Genomic DNA, 14,969 nt, shown 5'->3' with positions numbered 1-14,969 from the left:
TTAGTGGACATGCTTAGAAACTCAGCGTAGAAACAATTTTACAATGTTAATACAACAGAAGTACTTGCTTATTTCACTTACATTTGTGGAAACTGGTGTGTTAACAGGTGTCATAGCTATCCCGGTGCTTTGCATTCTCAAAAGCACTTGTGTCAATAGTTTCTTCCCCCAAGGTTCTCATTAGATACCGTTGAACTTGAGGCCTGTGGTTTCATTACAATCTCACCCTAAACCAAATCAAAATTTTGGAGCTCGTATCAGTTTTTTTTTTTTTTTTTTTCTTATTGTTGACTTTGTTTGTTTTTAATTGAGGGTTCCTTACTAGTCCTGCTTCCACCTGAGTGGCCAGGACGAGGGGAAAGGGGGAAGGGGACTGGTGGGCACAGGGAGGGTTCATCTCCACAACATTCCATTTATACACAGGAATAAACAGACAAACACAGAGTCAGTATTGTGGTTAGATGTTGGCAGCATGGGAAGTGGGGGGGAACAGATGGGAAGTAGGGGGTGTCGTTAAAAAAAAATACAGCCCCCCTCCAAAACTGCGGTGCCTGGTGGAGACTTGTTCTGCTTCAACAAGAGGAATCAGAACATCAAAAGCAGTTTGGGGAGGCCAGAACCATCAGGGATGGAGGGAGAAGGACAGTCCAGGGGGTGGGGGTGGGGCTGTTTGACAACTGGGGTGAAGGAATTGCCCTTCCCCTGCTGGGATCCCCCCAGTCCCTCCGGTCTGGCAGGAAGGGGAGCCTGCAACCCCCATGGGCAGGTCTGGGGTTGCCAGATGCTCCAGGCAGGGGGTCGTATCAGTTGTATTCCGCTAATGCAAAGGAGCTGGGACTAGATAACAATTCAGATTCCTTCCCAAGCTAAATGTCTGTGATGTTTGTGACAGCGTTCTTAGCTCTGTGGTTTTTGCTCTACCTGTCACTTTTAAGTTCAAAGGGGCCAAAAAAAAAAAAAACAAAAAAAAAACAATAGTTTCGAGGGCTCATTTTGGATCTGGATCAGAGAATCCAGAGCCCAGCAATGGAGGGCTCCACCACTTCCCTGGAAAGTGGCTACTTATGCTTGACCACTTCCTCAGCAGGAGGGCTCTCTCTGTCCCAATGCTGCCAACCTCCCACTAAGGTACAGCTGTTTTCTAAAATATATTTTAAGGGCATGGAGTTCCTGCCCACCAGTCCCGGCAGCGATAATGATCTAACAGAGTCCCTCCTGCACCCCACGCCCCATCATGATCGAGCCTCAGGACGGTACAGGTGAGCACAGGGTTTGCCAAAGCTCTGTGGGTGGCTGAGCTCCCAGCTGGAATGAAGTCTCAAAGGGCAAAACACCTTTTCAGTGACATGCGTGTATGGGTGCTGCCATCCATGCATCCATCCAGAACAAAGTCCCATTTTTGCATAGTGTTGTTAACACAGAAATGCAGGTGTCAAAACACTTAAGTGGCCTTGGCAGTCTGTGATTCTCAGGACCCTGTAAAGTTTTTTTGCCTTTACAAATTTGACTTTTTATCACTGGAGCCTTCATTGTGCGCCACTTGCATTTCCAGTTTTACGGCCCTGCCTGTTTAATTCTCTTGTGCTTTCCTTGACATTTTAAGAAACTTTTAATTGACACAGTTTGCTTGCAAAATAAAATAAAAAGAATCAGCTATATTTTTAAACTGGCTTTGTGGGGAATAAATCATGCCAACTGCTTCCTCTCCTTTTTTTTGTTGGGGTACTTATAGTTGCTCTCGACATTCTAAAATCAGAATGCCAATTTCAGATGTAGTGACTTCAAAACCTTAGGAAAAACCAAAGCAGCGAAGTTGGATAAAGCACAGACTTCTTCCAAAATGTCAGAAAAAATAACTGAAGAGTACCTAAATGTGAAAATCCTGCCTTGTTGAATTAGTTATTTCAGTCTGTTCTGGCCCTGAGAAAAGATCAGCCTCCTTGACAAGTTTATCCTTTGTAGAGCTGGAAGAAAACCTCACAGGAGAGCGTGGTAGAAATGCGTAGTTCACAGATGAGGCCAAAAAAACACTTTAATATTTCAGGGATTTAAAAATACTAAATCTGTAGATTATCTGCCTCAAATTCTTGTTGGAAAGAAAAAATGGCTAAACAATTCATGATGTCTGTTTGAAAAACATATAAAAAGTGGACTAAAGGTCTCGTTAGCGGAACACGTACTGCGAGTAGGATGAAGGATGCTGCGCTGTCGTTTGTCACTGCTGAATTATACCTGAGCAAACCAGGACTGATGTTTTTTAAACATATAATTATGATTGTATGTGCTTTGATTGCTAGATCTGAAAAATGCTGGGAGTGTCATCAGATGGCAGAGTTTGAGAATAAATTTTTAGAACAATTGTGTATGTTGTCAAACCTTCTCCAACTGCTGGTTGTTGCAGACACCCTCTTGCTCCCTCATTCTTAGCAGAACCCTGACATTGTTTGGACCTCTCCCCATCCCTCCCTGCCATGGGCCTCCATCAGGAGGTGAATCTCAGTTGGTTTTATCCAATAGTTGTGATCGATTCTCGGCACCAGCGATCAGTTTGGTATGGGCATTTGACGCAGTCTGCTGGTGAGATGTGAGGGGACATCTAGCTAGAAATGTCTCTGGGAAAGGCTTCCTTGCTTCCAGTAGAGATCTGCAGTCTTGTCCCTTCTGCCTCTGAGCACTGTCAAGTGTAGGTGTGATTCTGGGAGTGTGACGACCCTCTTGTGACCCAGAGGGAAGCCAGCCTAGGGGCAGGACAAAGAGGATGGCCGAGCACAGAGAGGGAAAGAGCCTGCCTTCTTGGTGATGCCTTTGAGTCAGTAAATTAACCAACCCTGGAGCTGCTGTCCTACCCCTGTGACTTGTTATGTGATAATATTGGTGAGACTCTTTGCATGAGTTAGGGTTTTCTGTCACCTGCAGCCAGGGCATCTTTATGGATACATGCATTATCTAAGATAAAACAAAAAATAAAGTTCAAAAAGAACAAAGGCTACCATGACTGTGAGTCATTTGTATCCTATCAGAGTGTGATGTTCAGCCATTCAGGGACACTCAGCTGGGTCAGTGATGAGGCTTTCTGCCTAATGCAGTTCATCATGAAGGGGTGTGTGCAGATTCATCACACCCCACAGAAGTGAGCTCCCATGAAAAGGATCAATGTTCTTTGGTGCTACATGGTGAGTTCTAGGTAGGATATCAGTTTCGCTGCTTTAACAGAAGCTAAGTAACAATGGCTTTAAAAAGTTTGAGATTGATTTTTCTCTCCCTCAAAAATCTTAGCTGGTAGGTGGTCAAGGAGATGGACAGCTTTGCTCCATGGGGCCACTCAGGGTCCTTCTCTGTCATCTCCTAGGATGTTTTCTCCACCTGCATCATGAATGCTGACTTACCACCATGTCCATGTTTCAGAGCATAGGAAGGGGGAGAAGGAAGGTCAGAATGGGGTAGGGCAGACAGCCTCCTTTTGACCCAAAATTGCACTTATTACTTCCAATCACAAGTCCTTGGCCAGAACTTGATCACATGGCCATGGCTAGTTGCAGGGGAATCTGGGAAATATTGCCCCTAGATGGGCAGCTAAAACCCAGAGGTTTCTGTTGGTGAGAGGAAGGAGAGGATAGATACCAGGGGGCACTTTGAAGTGTCTGCCACATAGTGTGTCTGCTGCAGCGAAGAGGGAGAATGCAACAATGGTAGAGTGCTGAGTTCCACGTCTGTGATTATGAAGAAGGTATTTGAGCCATGGGGGCCAGGGTCCCTGGCCTGGCCTCTCTTCAAGTCAGTCCAGGGACTTAAACCAGGTGATGGTTAAAACCTCTTCAAATGCTGACTTTCTCTGGGATGGTTGAATGGGCATCCTATTTCCAGAGTTGGGAAGAGAGAGAGCAGAGACATGGAGGAAGCTGGGAAAGCACCTCACATATGGTGGGTACTAAACCATAAGAGAAAGTGCCGCTAACATGTATTGAGAGCTTACGAGGAGTCAGCTACTATGCTGTGTGCTTTGCACATATCAACTCAGTTAGCCCCTCACTACCTACAAGGTGGACCCCATGATTGTTCTCACTCACAGATGAGTTAAGTGTGGCTCAGTAAGGTGTGAGGAGGATTCCAGACCTGAGGCAGCTGACCCCTGAGCCCAGGGTCTTAACTGCCTGTTGTGGGGAGGCCTGGGAAATGAGGTGGGATTTGCAGGGAGTGGCCAGATCACCATGGGCCCTGAAAGCAGGGCAGAAGGCAGAAGAGCATTGGGCCTGGTGCTACCCTTTGTCCAGGGCCTGCTTTGGGTTCTGCAGCGATGTCAGTGTTGGCTCAGCCCCCCTGCTGCTTCCCCGTTACTCAAGAGGTGCTGCTACCGCTCCAAGTCAGATCTAGGCATGATGACACCGTGGGTTATACCACCCCTCACAACTCCAGAAGACAGGCTGTTCTTCAGGAAGAGAGCACCTGGGTGGGTGAGTGCCCTGGGAATGCTGGTCATGGGACAAGTGCCAAGTGTTCAAGGGGAGGTACATCCCATGGGAATTAAACATCCTTTAAGGTGCTGCTGCCTGCTGAGAGGGGCAGGTGGCCTGTGGGCCTACTTCCTGTCCAGTATTCCCAAAGGAGGCCTAGTACTGGGAAGTGATAGAACTCGGGCTCTGCAAAATGTGAGTCAGCCTATGAAGTAGGTCTCTCCCTCAAGTTGGTTCTGCTCGAGGGCATGGAGCCCAGGATCAAACGCTCCTCATGCTCCAATCCAGACATCAGTCGGCTTTGTCTGGGCCCCTTGAGGGTGGGACTCCTTGGGATCAGTGGGTAAGCTGGGTAGAGGCAGTGAGACCTTTGCAGCCCACCTGCCTTTGGGTGCCAGGGTTCAGGCAAACCCACCCAGTGGAGGAGCAGACCCAGACCAGGTAAAGGCTCCCAGCTGAGCCCCTGTGGGGTCTCTGAGCAGCTGGCTATCCCCAGGCATGGCAGACTTACCACATGTGTAGCTGTTGGATGGTGCCTGGACTAACTTAACCTCCCTTCTAGGGCTCCACAGTGACACCCCACTCCCCCTCACAGTTAACAGTCAGTGCAGTCTTAATGGGTACAGTTGCTCTGGTTCCTTCTGGTTTCCTAAGATGCAATCACAAATGCAGCAACTCCAGTCTGCTCTTCAAGATTGAGCTCGAGCATTACCTCCTCCAGGAAACCTGCCCAGCCCTCTCCCAGACTGGGCAGCCTCCCCCCTTTCCCTCTGACAGCCCTGGTCTCCTATGAGCTAACGGTCTGCTGGCTCACAACTTCACTCACCAGACCGTGAGCTTCCCTTTTTTTTCTTCCAAACTTTTTCAGCCTTGTAAAACTTTTTACAGACCCTTTAACTTCAGACATACAAGGAAAGGGTCATATAATGAACCCTTAAGGAGACACCACCCAGCTTCAACAATCACCAACATCTTGCCAATCTTGTTTCATTAATTCCTTCTCAACCTTCTTTTTCCCCTGGAATGTCTTAAAGCCAGTCCTAGATCTCATATCATTTTTCCTGAGTACATTTCAGCCACAGGCTTCAAGATGGCAGAGACTGAGGGTCACTCATCCTGTGTCTTTATTACTTAGAAGGTGCCTGACACATTAGTCCCCAGAAAACACATCATTTTGAATGAACTGACTGAATGAATGAATGACTTGGATTCAGCCCTTTAGAACTGGGTCAGCAAACTAGCCGGAGACCCTGGGATGGGAGTATCTGCTGTGAGCCCACAGCCTCCTTGGTGCCTATTCTGCTGCCTGAGGTTTCCAGGAGGTTCTGGAATCTGTCCGTCATACATCAGACTTCAAGGTTGGCTTGTTCTTAGCCAAGCATCTTTGATTTTGCAATTAAACTCCACTTTGAGGTGACCTTGGAAAGGGAGGACTGCTACGAGGTAGCTTTTACCTTTGCTTGGTTCATATTTAGCTCACAATTATGGACTTGAGGGTTGTTTTTTTTAATTATAATGTTATATTTACTTAGGCCAAAATGATCCAGACCAAAAATGTCCAAGTATAGAATACATTTAAAATATTTTCTTTAATACCATCTTTCTATTCCTGGTAATGGTATTTTACTGCACAAATGAAAGATAATTGAATGCATGTTTTTGTTCAAGCAGTCGTGGTCGTGTTTAAAACCCTGAATTCTGTACACTTTGAAGGGGGCCCTGAGACCAGAATCTGTCACTAGATGTGGCATTTCCAGCTCTTCACAAGGTAACAACAGGCCAGGGCTTGAGATTTGGAAGTCTCTGGTGGTAGAAGGATAGCTTGTAAAAATGCCTTCGACGTTTTCCTTTTTCCTCTTAATTAAGAAATGGTATTTAATATAATGGGAAATGCCTCTTAAATAGTACTTTTTTCCAAAATTATATTCTAAAATGTTTTTTTCACTGCTCAGATCAGTTCTAAGACTGAATTAAGTTAGCAGGGATTTGTTTTGTTTTGTTCCTTGCTGGTTTCATAAGGAATTCAGAATAATAATTCCAGTTCTGAGTTTAAGATATTTTTGCCTTGTGGGTTTAGCACTGTGGGTCTAAGGCCGTGCCCAGTAGACATCTGATGATTGGTGGCTGTTATATGTTCAGTCTGGAACATATAACAGTTGTTTCCACAGAAGTATTTAAAGGAACTGAATATGGTCATGATGCTGTATTAAGCCAAGAGCATCTTTTCCATGGACTGTGACGGGACATGAGACGTTTGAGTATTGGTATGGGGGCCATGCTAAGTAGGCCGTTAACCCAGAGCCCACCCCGCTACTAGTGGAGCAGTGAATCTTCCCATGGACTTTATTTTCTGAGCTGTGAGTGGGTGGGCTGCAGAGTTTCTGCTCTGGGCCAGAGTGTCCGGCCGTCACTTCGTGCGACTTGGATGAGTCTGACTGGGTATTTGGAGGTGCTGCAGTAGGCCCCAGGGTGTGTGAGCAGAGGCCCTGTGGAGGGAATGTGGGGTGGGAGGGTGATGAGAAAGGGAGCCCAAGGATCGTGTGACTTCCCCGGTAGCTATATGAATCTCCTACCTGAAGAGTTTCTGAAAAACCAGGGCTGGAGTTTGGGCCACAGAGTCCGAGAGAGCCTGTTGGCTGGTGATCCTGGTCTTTCCGGGGTGGGGCCCAGTAGAAGCTGAGGCAGATGTTCCAGGCTGGCAAACCTGGGGCGAAGGCAGGAACACAGCTGCTGAGTCAGCCCCAAGGAGGGCTCACTGTGGTGGAGAAGCCGCGGACATGGCTGTAAATGCGGCCGCCCGCCCTGACTTACAGGGATGGGGCCAGTGAGAAGGGAGGGGGCCGGCGGCCAGGATTTGGAAAAGGAATCACAGCAAGAGGCAGATGCAGCAGCACAGGGGAAAGGGCAAGGCTTGTGTTGAGATGATGGCGCTGGGGCTTCTGTGTGATTCCTCCAGGCCCGGGGAGCCGAGCATGTGCGTCCCTACTCTGTGCCAGGGGCTCTGCCTGTTGGGATATTTATTCCTCGTGGCCACTCTGCACTTTCATATTCTTATCCCCAGTCCCTCAGAGAGGCAAAGTCAGTCAGTTGTCTGGAGGGAGCACAGGGAATTGGACAGAGATTTCAGGTTCCTAGAGCCCCATCCTTTCCACAACAGGTTTCTTCTCCGTCTCTTCTACTGACAGAATATCCCAAGTAAAGAAATACCCCCAGCGGCAGAACCAGGCACTCCAGGTCCCACATTGGACACACACACACACACACACACACACACACACACACACACACCCCTTGGGGCCCTGCCTCTAACTGCAAGCACAAACTTCTTCAATCCATGTGCATTTGGGAATTCTACTGTCATTATTTCACCATGTTTTTTAAACTAAAAATAAAGCATGACCTTCATCTCCAAATTTCTCCAGAGAAATAGGCTCCAGAAGAAGACATGTTTATCCTGGGGCTCCGTGTCCCCCTTGCCCCAGGCTGTGTGCATGTCACACCACGTGCAAGGGGAAGCAATCGACTCCAACATGCTGTGGCTGCCAAAGGAATGTCAGAAGGAGGGAGGTTTAGAAACCCAGAGAGTGTCAAGGGGAAACAGTGTATATTCCCAAACTGAGGCTTCTGTGTCACATGGAAAGTCAAAGATAAGCAGAGATGTCAGGAGCCTGAAAACTAAAAGCAGTGAGGCCATCACACGATCTCAGCCATCTGGTTAAACCTAACACATCCTCAGTATTTTAAATCTGGAACTAAATATAGCCCTTGTTTCAGTTTGCTAAAGCTGCCAGAATGCAATATACCAAAAATGGATTGGCTTTTTCAATGGGAATTTATTAGGTTACAAATTTACAGTTCTAAGGCCATGAAAATGTCCAAATTAAGGCATCAAGAGGAAGATACCTTCTCTGCAGCCTGGCTGCTGGCATCTGGGTTCCATGGGAAGGCACATGGTGACATCTCCTGGTCCTTCTCTCCTGTTCTGGTTTCAATAGCTGCTTCCAAATGTCTCTCCAAAATGTCTCTGTGCTCTCTGAGTTTCATCTGCCTTTTATCCTCTCATAGAAGACTCCAGCAAGGGGATTAAGACCCACCTTCAATGGGTTGGGTCACGTCTCCATGGAAACAACCTAATCAAAAGGTCCCACCCACAGTAGGTCTGCCCCCACAAGAATGGATTAAAAGAACATGGCTTTTCTGGGGTACGTAATAGCTCCAAACCAGCACAGCCCCTTTCCCAAAAAGCACTCAGTACTCAGAAGAACGTTGACAAGATGGAGCTTTCTTTTGGTGCCCGTAGAGGTGGATATGGAGATCTTGACCCTGGCTTAGAATTTCCTGGTACAGATGCAAGGCATTTCCTCTCTATTTCATCAATTCACTTTTGCTTTGTATCAAGCACCCAAAATTTCATCGCTTACAACAGCAACCATTAAATTTGCTGTGATTCTGTGGATAGTCTGTGTGGGTCTTTTGGTCTGGGTTGACTTTAATGATGTCTGTCTGCTGGTGCCACAGCTGGGGCCAGATGGTCTGGGATGGCCTCACTAACATGGGTGGTGATTGGCAGGCTGGTTGTTTGAAGAGAGCCTCAGTGGGGACTGCTTGTTGCAGGTCCACAGGTCGCTCATCTTCCAGCAGGCTAGTTCAGGCTTCTTCACATGGTGGAATCAGAGTTCCAAGAGGCCCCAATGCATAAGAATTTTTCAAGCCTCTTCTTACAAAACATTTGCTTTTGTCCCATTGACCCAAGAATACCCCTCGGCTAAGCCCAGAGTCCATGTGGTAGGAAACTATACAAGGCCACAGATACAAAAGGGCGTGAGCAAATTGGGGAACAGTGCTAACAACAAATCTACCATGCTATACTAGACAGGTGCTTAGATCAACTAAGCTACAGAGCCAAGGAGACTACTATGCTATAAACCCTGAGGTTTAACTCAGCAAGTATCAATTGTTTCCATGTAAGGCCTACCTGAGGCCAACTCTAAAACATACTGTGGTTCATCTCTGTATGATAAAGTAATGTCAAGTAAAACCATAGGAAACATACTTGGCAGATCTAGAGGCCTCACCCGCCAGCCACTATGGTGGAAAATCTCCCAAGAAGCTGGAAGCAGGAAGTGGTTCAAGAGCTAGGGCACTTCCCCACAGCCAGACTTGATCCAGCAGCAGCAGAAAGATCCACTTCTCTACATGTTGATGCCAAGCAACACAGAGGCAGGTCTGAGCCTTCCTTTGGTGATGAAGCAAGAGAAACCACTCAGGCTCAGATATCAGGGGTGGGTGATTTTCCAGGGGCAGCATGGTGACTTCCCAGACCTGGAGTGTAAGGCCAAGAAAGTCTTGGAATGGCCTGAGACAGGATTCAAACTGGAGCTGCTAAAGGAAGGGTATGGACAAGAAATTTCAGTACTCATATACCCCAAGGAATGAACAAACAGGTTAACAAATTCCATTCTAAACTCCATTTCCCAGGAGAAGGGAAGAAGCAGCAGGATAAACTGATAAGAGATGAGTAGATAATAAAGCTAGTAACAACCATTTATCCTTTGAATACCTACTGTTTGCTAGGGATGCATATGCCATCTCATTTAACTTAGTCCTGATACATCCTGATTCATTTGTCAATTTACAGATGAAGACACTGAGCCTCAGAGAAGTTAAGTAGCTTGGCCAAAATCACTGAACTCCTAAGGGGTTCAGGTTCAAGTTTGCCTCCAAAATTCCTTGCCCCTTTTTCTGCACCATCTGCTGATGTGATCCCGCAAGATAGAGCATCTTTAGGCAGCAAGGACTGCAGAGCCCGCTGACAAACAGAACTCTGATTGATCCTGAAGGCTGTCTCCAAGTCAGGAGCACTAGAAGGTGTTCATATTTAGGAGAAGGAGACCTTCCAAATACAGCATTAGTCTCAAAAGAAGGTGGTGGCGAATCAGTAGGTGAGGAAGACATTAAGAAAAGCTCCAGTGTATTTATTGTTAAATAAATACCCAAAAAAGAGAGATTTGCTCTGAACCCCCGTCCTCCCCTTTCATGATCTTTCCACCCACACCTCCCACTTACTCTCCCAAATTAAAAGCATCACCTTATAAGAAGGTCAGTGATAAAGTAGAGTAAATCTGATCAGGAATGACTGAGATGAAAAGAGGCCTCTGAAACCCATGTCATTTAAGGGAGCTGCTGTTTATCCGGGGGCTGCCAGCTGTCTTCTAGGATCTGAAAAGTTGTCACATGTCAAGAGTTAACTTATTCCGTTTTGCAACTGGAATCAGCTCCTGTGTGTGTGTGTGTGTGTGTGTGTGTGTAATGACAATACTGTAAAACTTAAAAAAAAACCTTAGGAGCACAGAGTTCTCATTTTGTATCCTGGTTCCTTGTGCCATCGAGTTTCAGTTTTCTCGTCCATGTTTCAGAAATGTGCACACCTACCCTGCAGAGCTAAATGAGATGATATCCAGGGCTCCGCATAGCAGCTGGCTCACACTGCTCAGTAAGTGAAAACCAAAGGAAAGGGATGGTTTTGAGCCATTAAAAGTTCAAATGGGTACTGCCCCTGTATCTTTTGTCAAGGGCCAGTGCCCCAAGCTGATCTGCAGCTCCTCCTGGGGACACCATGCCTTACAAGCTCTCTGGCATTTCTGGCTGAAGAAGACACCACCCTGACTGATCCTTCTTCCTGATTCATGGAGGGGCAGAGCAATAGCTGGATGTCTGTCTGGCAGGAGGCTATCGGGGGTTTCCGGCTTGGGCAGGAGGGTGGCCCAGAAGGAATGCTGCTATTCCACCCCAGTGGGGCTTTTTTTTGTTCCTGTGAATGTTGTTGCCTTCCCACTCATCCCCTGGGGAGGTTGGTCAGTCACAGAGCTATTCCAGGCTGGAGGGCAAAGAGACTGCGACTTAAATTTGTCTTAGGTTGTTTACCTTTGGTTCACTATTGAACCTTCAGATGAGCCGAGAACACCACCCCACCACCACCACTACCCACTCAGGTCAAGGGTATGAGGGAGTGGACAGTGGTCACTCCCAGGATGAGGGGCCCAGACCACTGGCCTTAATGCTTTATACCTGGGGTTGGGGATTCATCAGCATCAGGAGTTCTCCCTCTTCATTACCTTTGAAGGAAACACTGGCAGTGCCTGGTCAGGCAGGCCCCATTCTGTTTCTTACTGAATCCTCAGCCTCCTCGACGGTTCAGTGCAGAAGCCCTGGCCTCCACCCCCTCACCAAGTACAGATTCTGGGGAGCTGCCTTCAGAGGCTGTGCATGTTCTTTTAAACACCCTCAGATGGCAGCTGAGTGGAGTTTGAATTTCACATTGAGAGAGCATATATTTGGAGTCCCAAAATATGTTAAATCATGGGGGGATCAGTCAGGATGGTGTCTTTTTTAGCCAGAAATGCAAGAGAGCTTGTGAGGCTTTGGGTCCCCACCATGGGCAGGGCAGGGTGTCCCCAGGAGGAGTTGCAGATCAGCTTGGGGCTCTGGTGAGGGGCTAGGCTCAGCTGAGAGGTGCAAGTGTACTGTCATCAGTCTTTTAGCAAATGTCCCTCTTGGTAGAAAGTCTGACGGGTTCCTTCTTTGGGGAGGGGGTAGGACGCAGGGGACTCCAGGGTTCTGGCTCCTGCTTCATTCCCAGCAGATGTCCTTTTGTGTTTTTTAATAGCTTTATCGATATATAATTCACAGACCATACAATTCACCCCGAGTATACCATTCAGTGGCTTTTAATATATTCACAGAATTGTGCAATGCTCTCCCCAGCACCTGTACTTTTATCTTATTTTGTCTACTGGAGCTCGGAAGGAGATTATATTTGGAGGGGGAAAAGATTCTGCTGCTAAAAACAGGTTTGAAATGACTCTTATAATCTTACTATAGTTTAAGCTCCTTCTCTGAAGAGACTGTGGTTTTCAAGTCCTATTAAAAAAACCCTAATGAGAACCAGGAAATAAACTTGGTATCCAAGACAGACGGAGTCAAACCTCCAGCGGCCATTCCCTTTTCACAGAAGGACATGGAGGCCCTCATTCAGCACTCTAAAAAGGCCTTTTGCACCGTTGTCATGTGGTTAGTGGGGATCAGAATGGGTGGGTGGGACTGCAGGAAGACCCCTGGGTGCAGCTGAAATAGGCCCTGTGGCCCAGGATGAGAGGATGCTCCAGGAAGCAGCTGGGCCTCGTTAGTTCAGAAGCGAATCCTCTCGCACCCCTGGCTGGCCCTGACAGCATTCCTGGAGGAACTGATGTTCAGGTTCACAGTGAAAATTAAAGGAAACCAAGATCATCTTGGCAATAGTTTTTATCAAAAAACTTTGAAGATTTAAGAGTTCGGGGTCATAACAGGGTGAGTACAAGCTGACTCATAATATAAAGACCTCCTTCTCTGGCACACTGTAAGTGCTCAATAAACTTCCTTTCCTCTTTTTTTCTTGGGCAAGTCCACTTCTGCAAAATATCTCATTCGCACTTGATGTCAGACAGACGGAGCATTCAGGAACTGGTTTGCATTTAGTTGTTTGAAGGAAGCATTCTCAATTGAGCTTTTTTGGGGGGCAAAGACAAATCAGAGAATGCTTTTGTTCCCTGGCTGGGGATTCATGCTTCCCTGGCAGGGCACTGTGCTAATTGGATTATTTGGAGTTGACAAACTTGGTTTTCCACCTCTGAACACATGTTTATTGCTTTTGCTTTATTCACAGGGCATGTTCGTGATTTGAAACCATGAAGAGCAAATAGAACAAATAATAATGCTTTTCCGCAATCGCTTCTTGCTACTGCTGGCCCTGGCTGCCCTGCTGGCCTTCGTGAGCCTCAGCCTGCAGTTCTGTGAGTATAACTGAGTGTTGCAGGAAGCAGGGGGGTCTTGGGAGGGGAGAGAGTTTCATTCTGAAATAGAAGCTCTAATGGATAGGAAACAAGCAGGTACCAAAGCCTTTGTCTTTTTAATGATGATGAGGTTTAAAACAACTGAGTCTTCTCTTTATTTGTGCAAATGGTGAATGGCTGCAAGTAGGAATCCTAAGCATTGTCCTGGGGGTGCTCTTTTGGCCACAACGAATAAGAGCACCCATTAGGCCTCACACCACATTTTTGGCTTATGCAAAGAGTCCCAAACTACTTTGCTCTTCCTAGGATTCTTCATTCAGATTCCCAATGAGGTGACACTGAGTGGCCAGGTGACCCAGCTTGTCTTCTCGTGCCAAGCCTCAGAGGGCTGGAGGTGTTCAGCTGGCTGCTCGGTTGCTTGAGGGTTGGATGTCCATTTTACATGCAGTCAGCTGTGAGGCTGGAGTTGTCAGTAAGGTGGGGGATTAGGTCACCTGGTACCAAACTCAGCCATCTGGGTCACAGGGGCTGTGGGTGGGGTAAGTCCCCCTCAGGTGGGGTGTGGCAAGACAAGAGCCATAAGTAAGGAAGCCAGTTCCCAGATCCCATCATGCAGCACTTTGCCCTTCCCTGGTTCCCTGGACTCAGGCTGTGTCCAAAATCCATGCACCCCATAGCTGTCCCCTAAGCAGCTATCCTGAAACACAGATTCAATTCCAGTACCCCCCTCCGCACTGGCCCACAGTACTGGGGCAGACCCTTTGCCTTCTCTTGGGCCTCTGGCTCACCTTGAACTCTGTGCCATCGCCTTGCCAAGCTGCTTGGATTTCCCCATCCCTGTGGGCCTGTTCTTACTCTGTGCCAGATCCTCTGCCTGGAGCACTTCTCACCTCCCTCCTGTCCTCTAGCCCTTGCCTTTTCTCCTCTAGGAAACCTTCCACAACCCCCTTCCTGGGTTTGGTGCTTCTTTGGTGTGCCCCCAGGATGCCCTGGATCTGTTGGCCTCCTGAGGCTGACCAAACATGTAATTTTCAGTTTCTGCGTCTTTCCCCTCAAGACTTTCTGCTCTTTGAGGACAAGGACCACGTGCTCTTTCCCCCTATACTCCAGGAACCAGCACTGCAAAGCACATAGTATGTGTTTTGTAAATGTTAAGTAGATGAATGAATCTATGCCTGCTCTAAAAGGCAGGATGACCCTAATACCCTTTCCTTCTGGAGCTGGTAACTTGAAGCTCAGAGAACTTCTGTACGATGGTGGGAATCATGTTTTTACTGTTACCTGGTCTCCCCTCCATTTTACCACCTCACCCTGCTGGTTGGGAGACGAGGGGTTGGCAACAATCACAGCCCAGGATGGCTCTGTGAGGAGGTGGTGTTTCTGTCACAGTTTGAGTGATAGAAAGAAGAGCAGGTGGCTTAGTGAGTGGGATGTTCTGAGAGTGCCGAGGAACGTAGGAAAAGACATGGCATTCGGAGTAGGTGGTTTGGAGAGAGGTGGCTTTAAGGAATTTTCCCTGATTTTCACTGCCAGTTTCTAACATATCCCCAGCATACATTGGTGCCTATGACAGGCTATTTCTAATAGTAAAGAGCATAAAAATACACTCACTTTATCCTTTCAGAATAGGAAAAGAGGTCAAGGAAAGGTGGTCATGAAAAGATAAGACACTGCAGATAGTTAATGAACT

General features: G+C 47.3%; 1 protein-coding gene across 6 annotated transcripts in view; it reads left to right on the top strand.

The window, feature by feature from the left end:
- PXYLP1 (2-phosphoxylose phosphatase 1) overlaps positions 1 to 14,969 on the top strand; it is a 75,795-nt gene that overhangs the window by 19,368 nt on the left and 41,458 nt on the right. For 4 of the 6 annotated variants that reach the window (XM_037843810.1, XM_037843833.1, XM_037843791.1 and 1 more), the window contains one exon: positions 13,153 to 13,279. In XM_037843810.1, coding sequence (XP_037699738.1) covers positions 13,201 to 13,279 — 79 coding nt within the window. In that variant the 5' untranslated portion in view covers positions 13,153 to 13,200. Of the gene's footprint in view, positions 1 to 10,867; positions 10,945 to 12,193; positions 12,302 to 13,152; positions 13,280 to 14,969 lie in introns of all 6 variants that reach the window. The other 2 variants (XM_037843800.1, XM_037843826.1) reach the window with 2 other exon arrangements.

This window comes from Choloepus didactylus, chromosome 1, assembly GCF_015220235.1.
Source record: "Choloepus didactylus isolate mChoDid1 chromosome 1, mChoDid1.pri, whole genome shotgun sequence".
Taxonomy (NCBI): Eukaryota; Metazoa; Chordata; class Mammalia; order Pilosa; family Megalonychidae; genus Choloepus; species Choloepus didactylus.
This window is presented reverse-complemented; position numbering and strand designations above follow the sequence as displayed.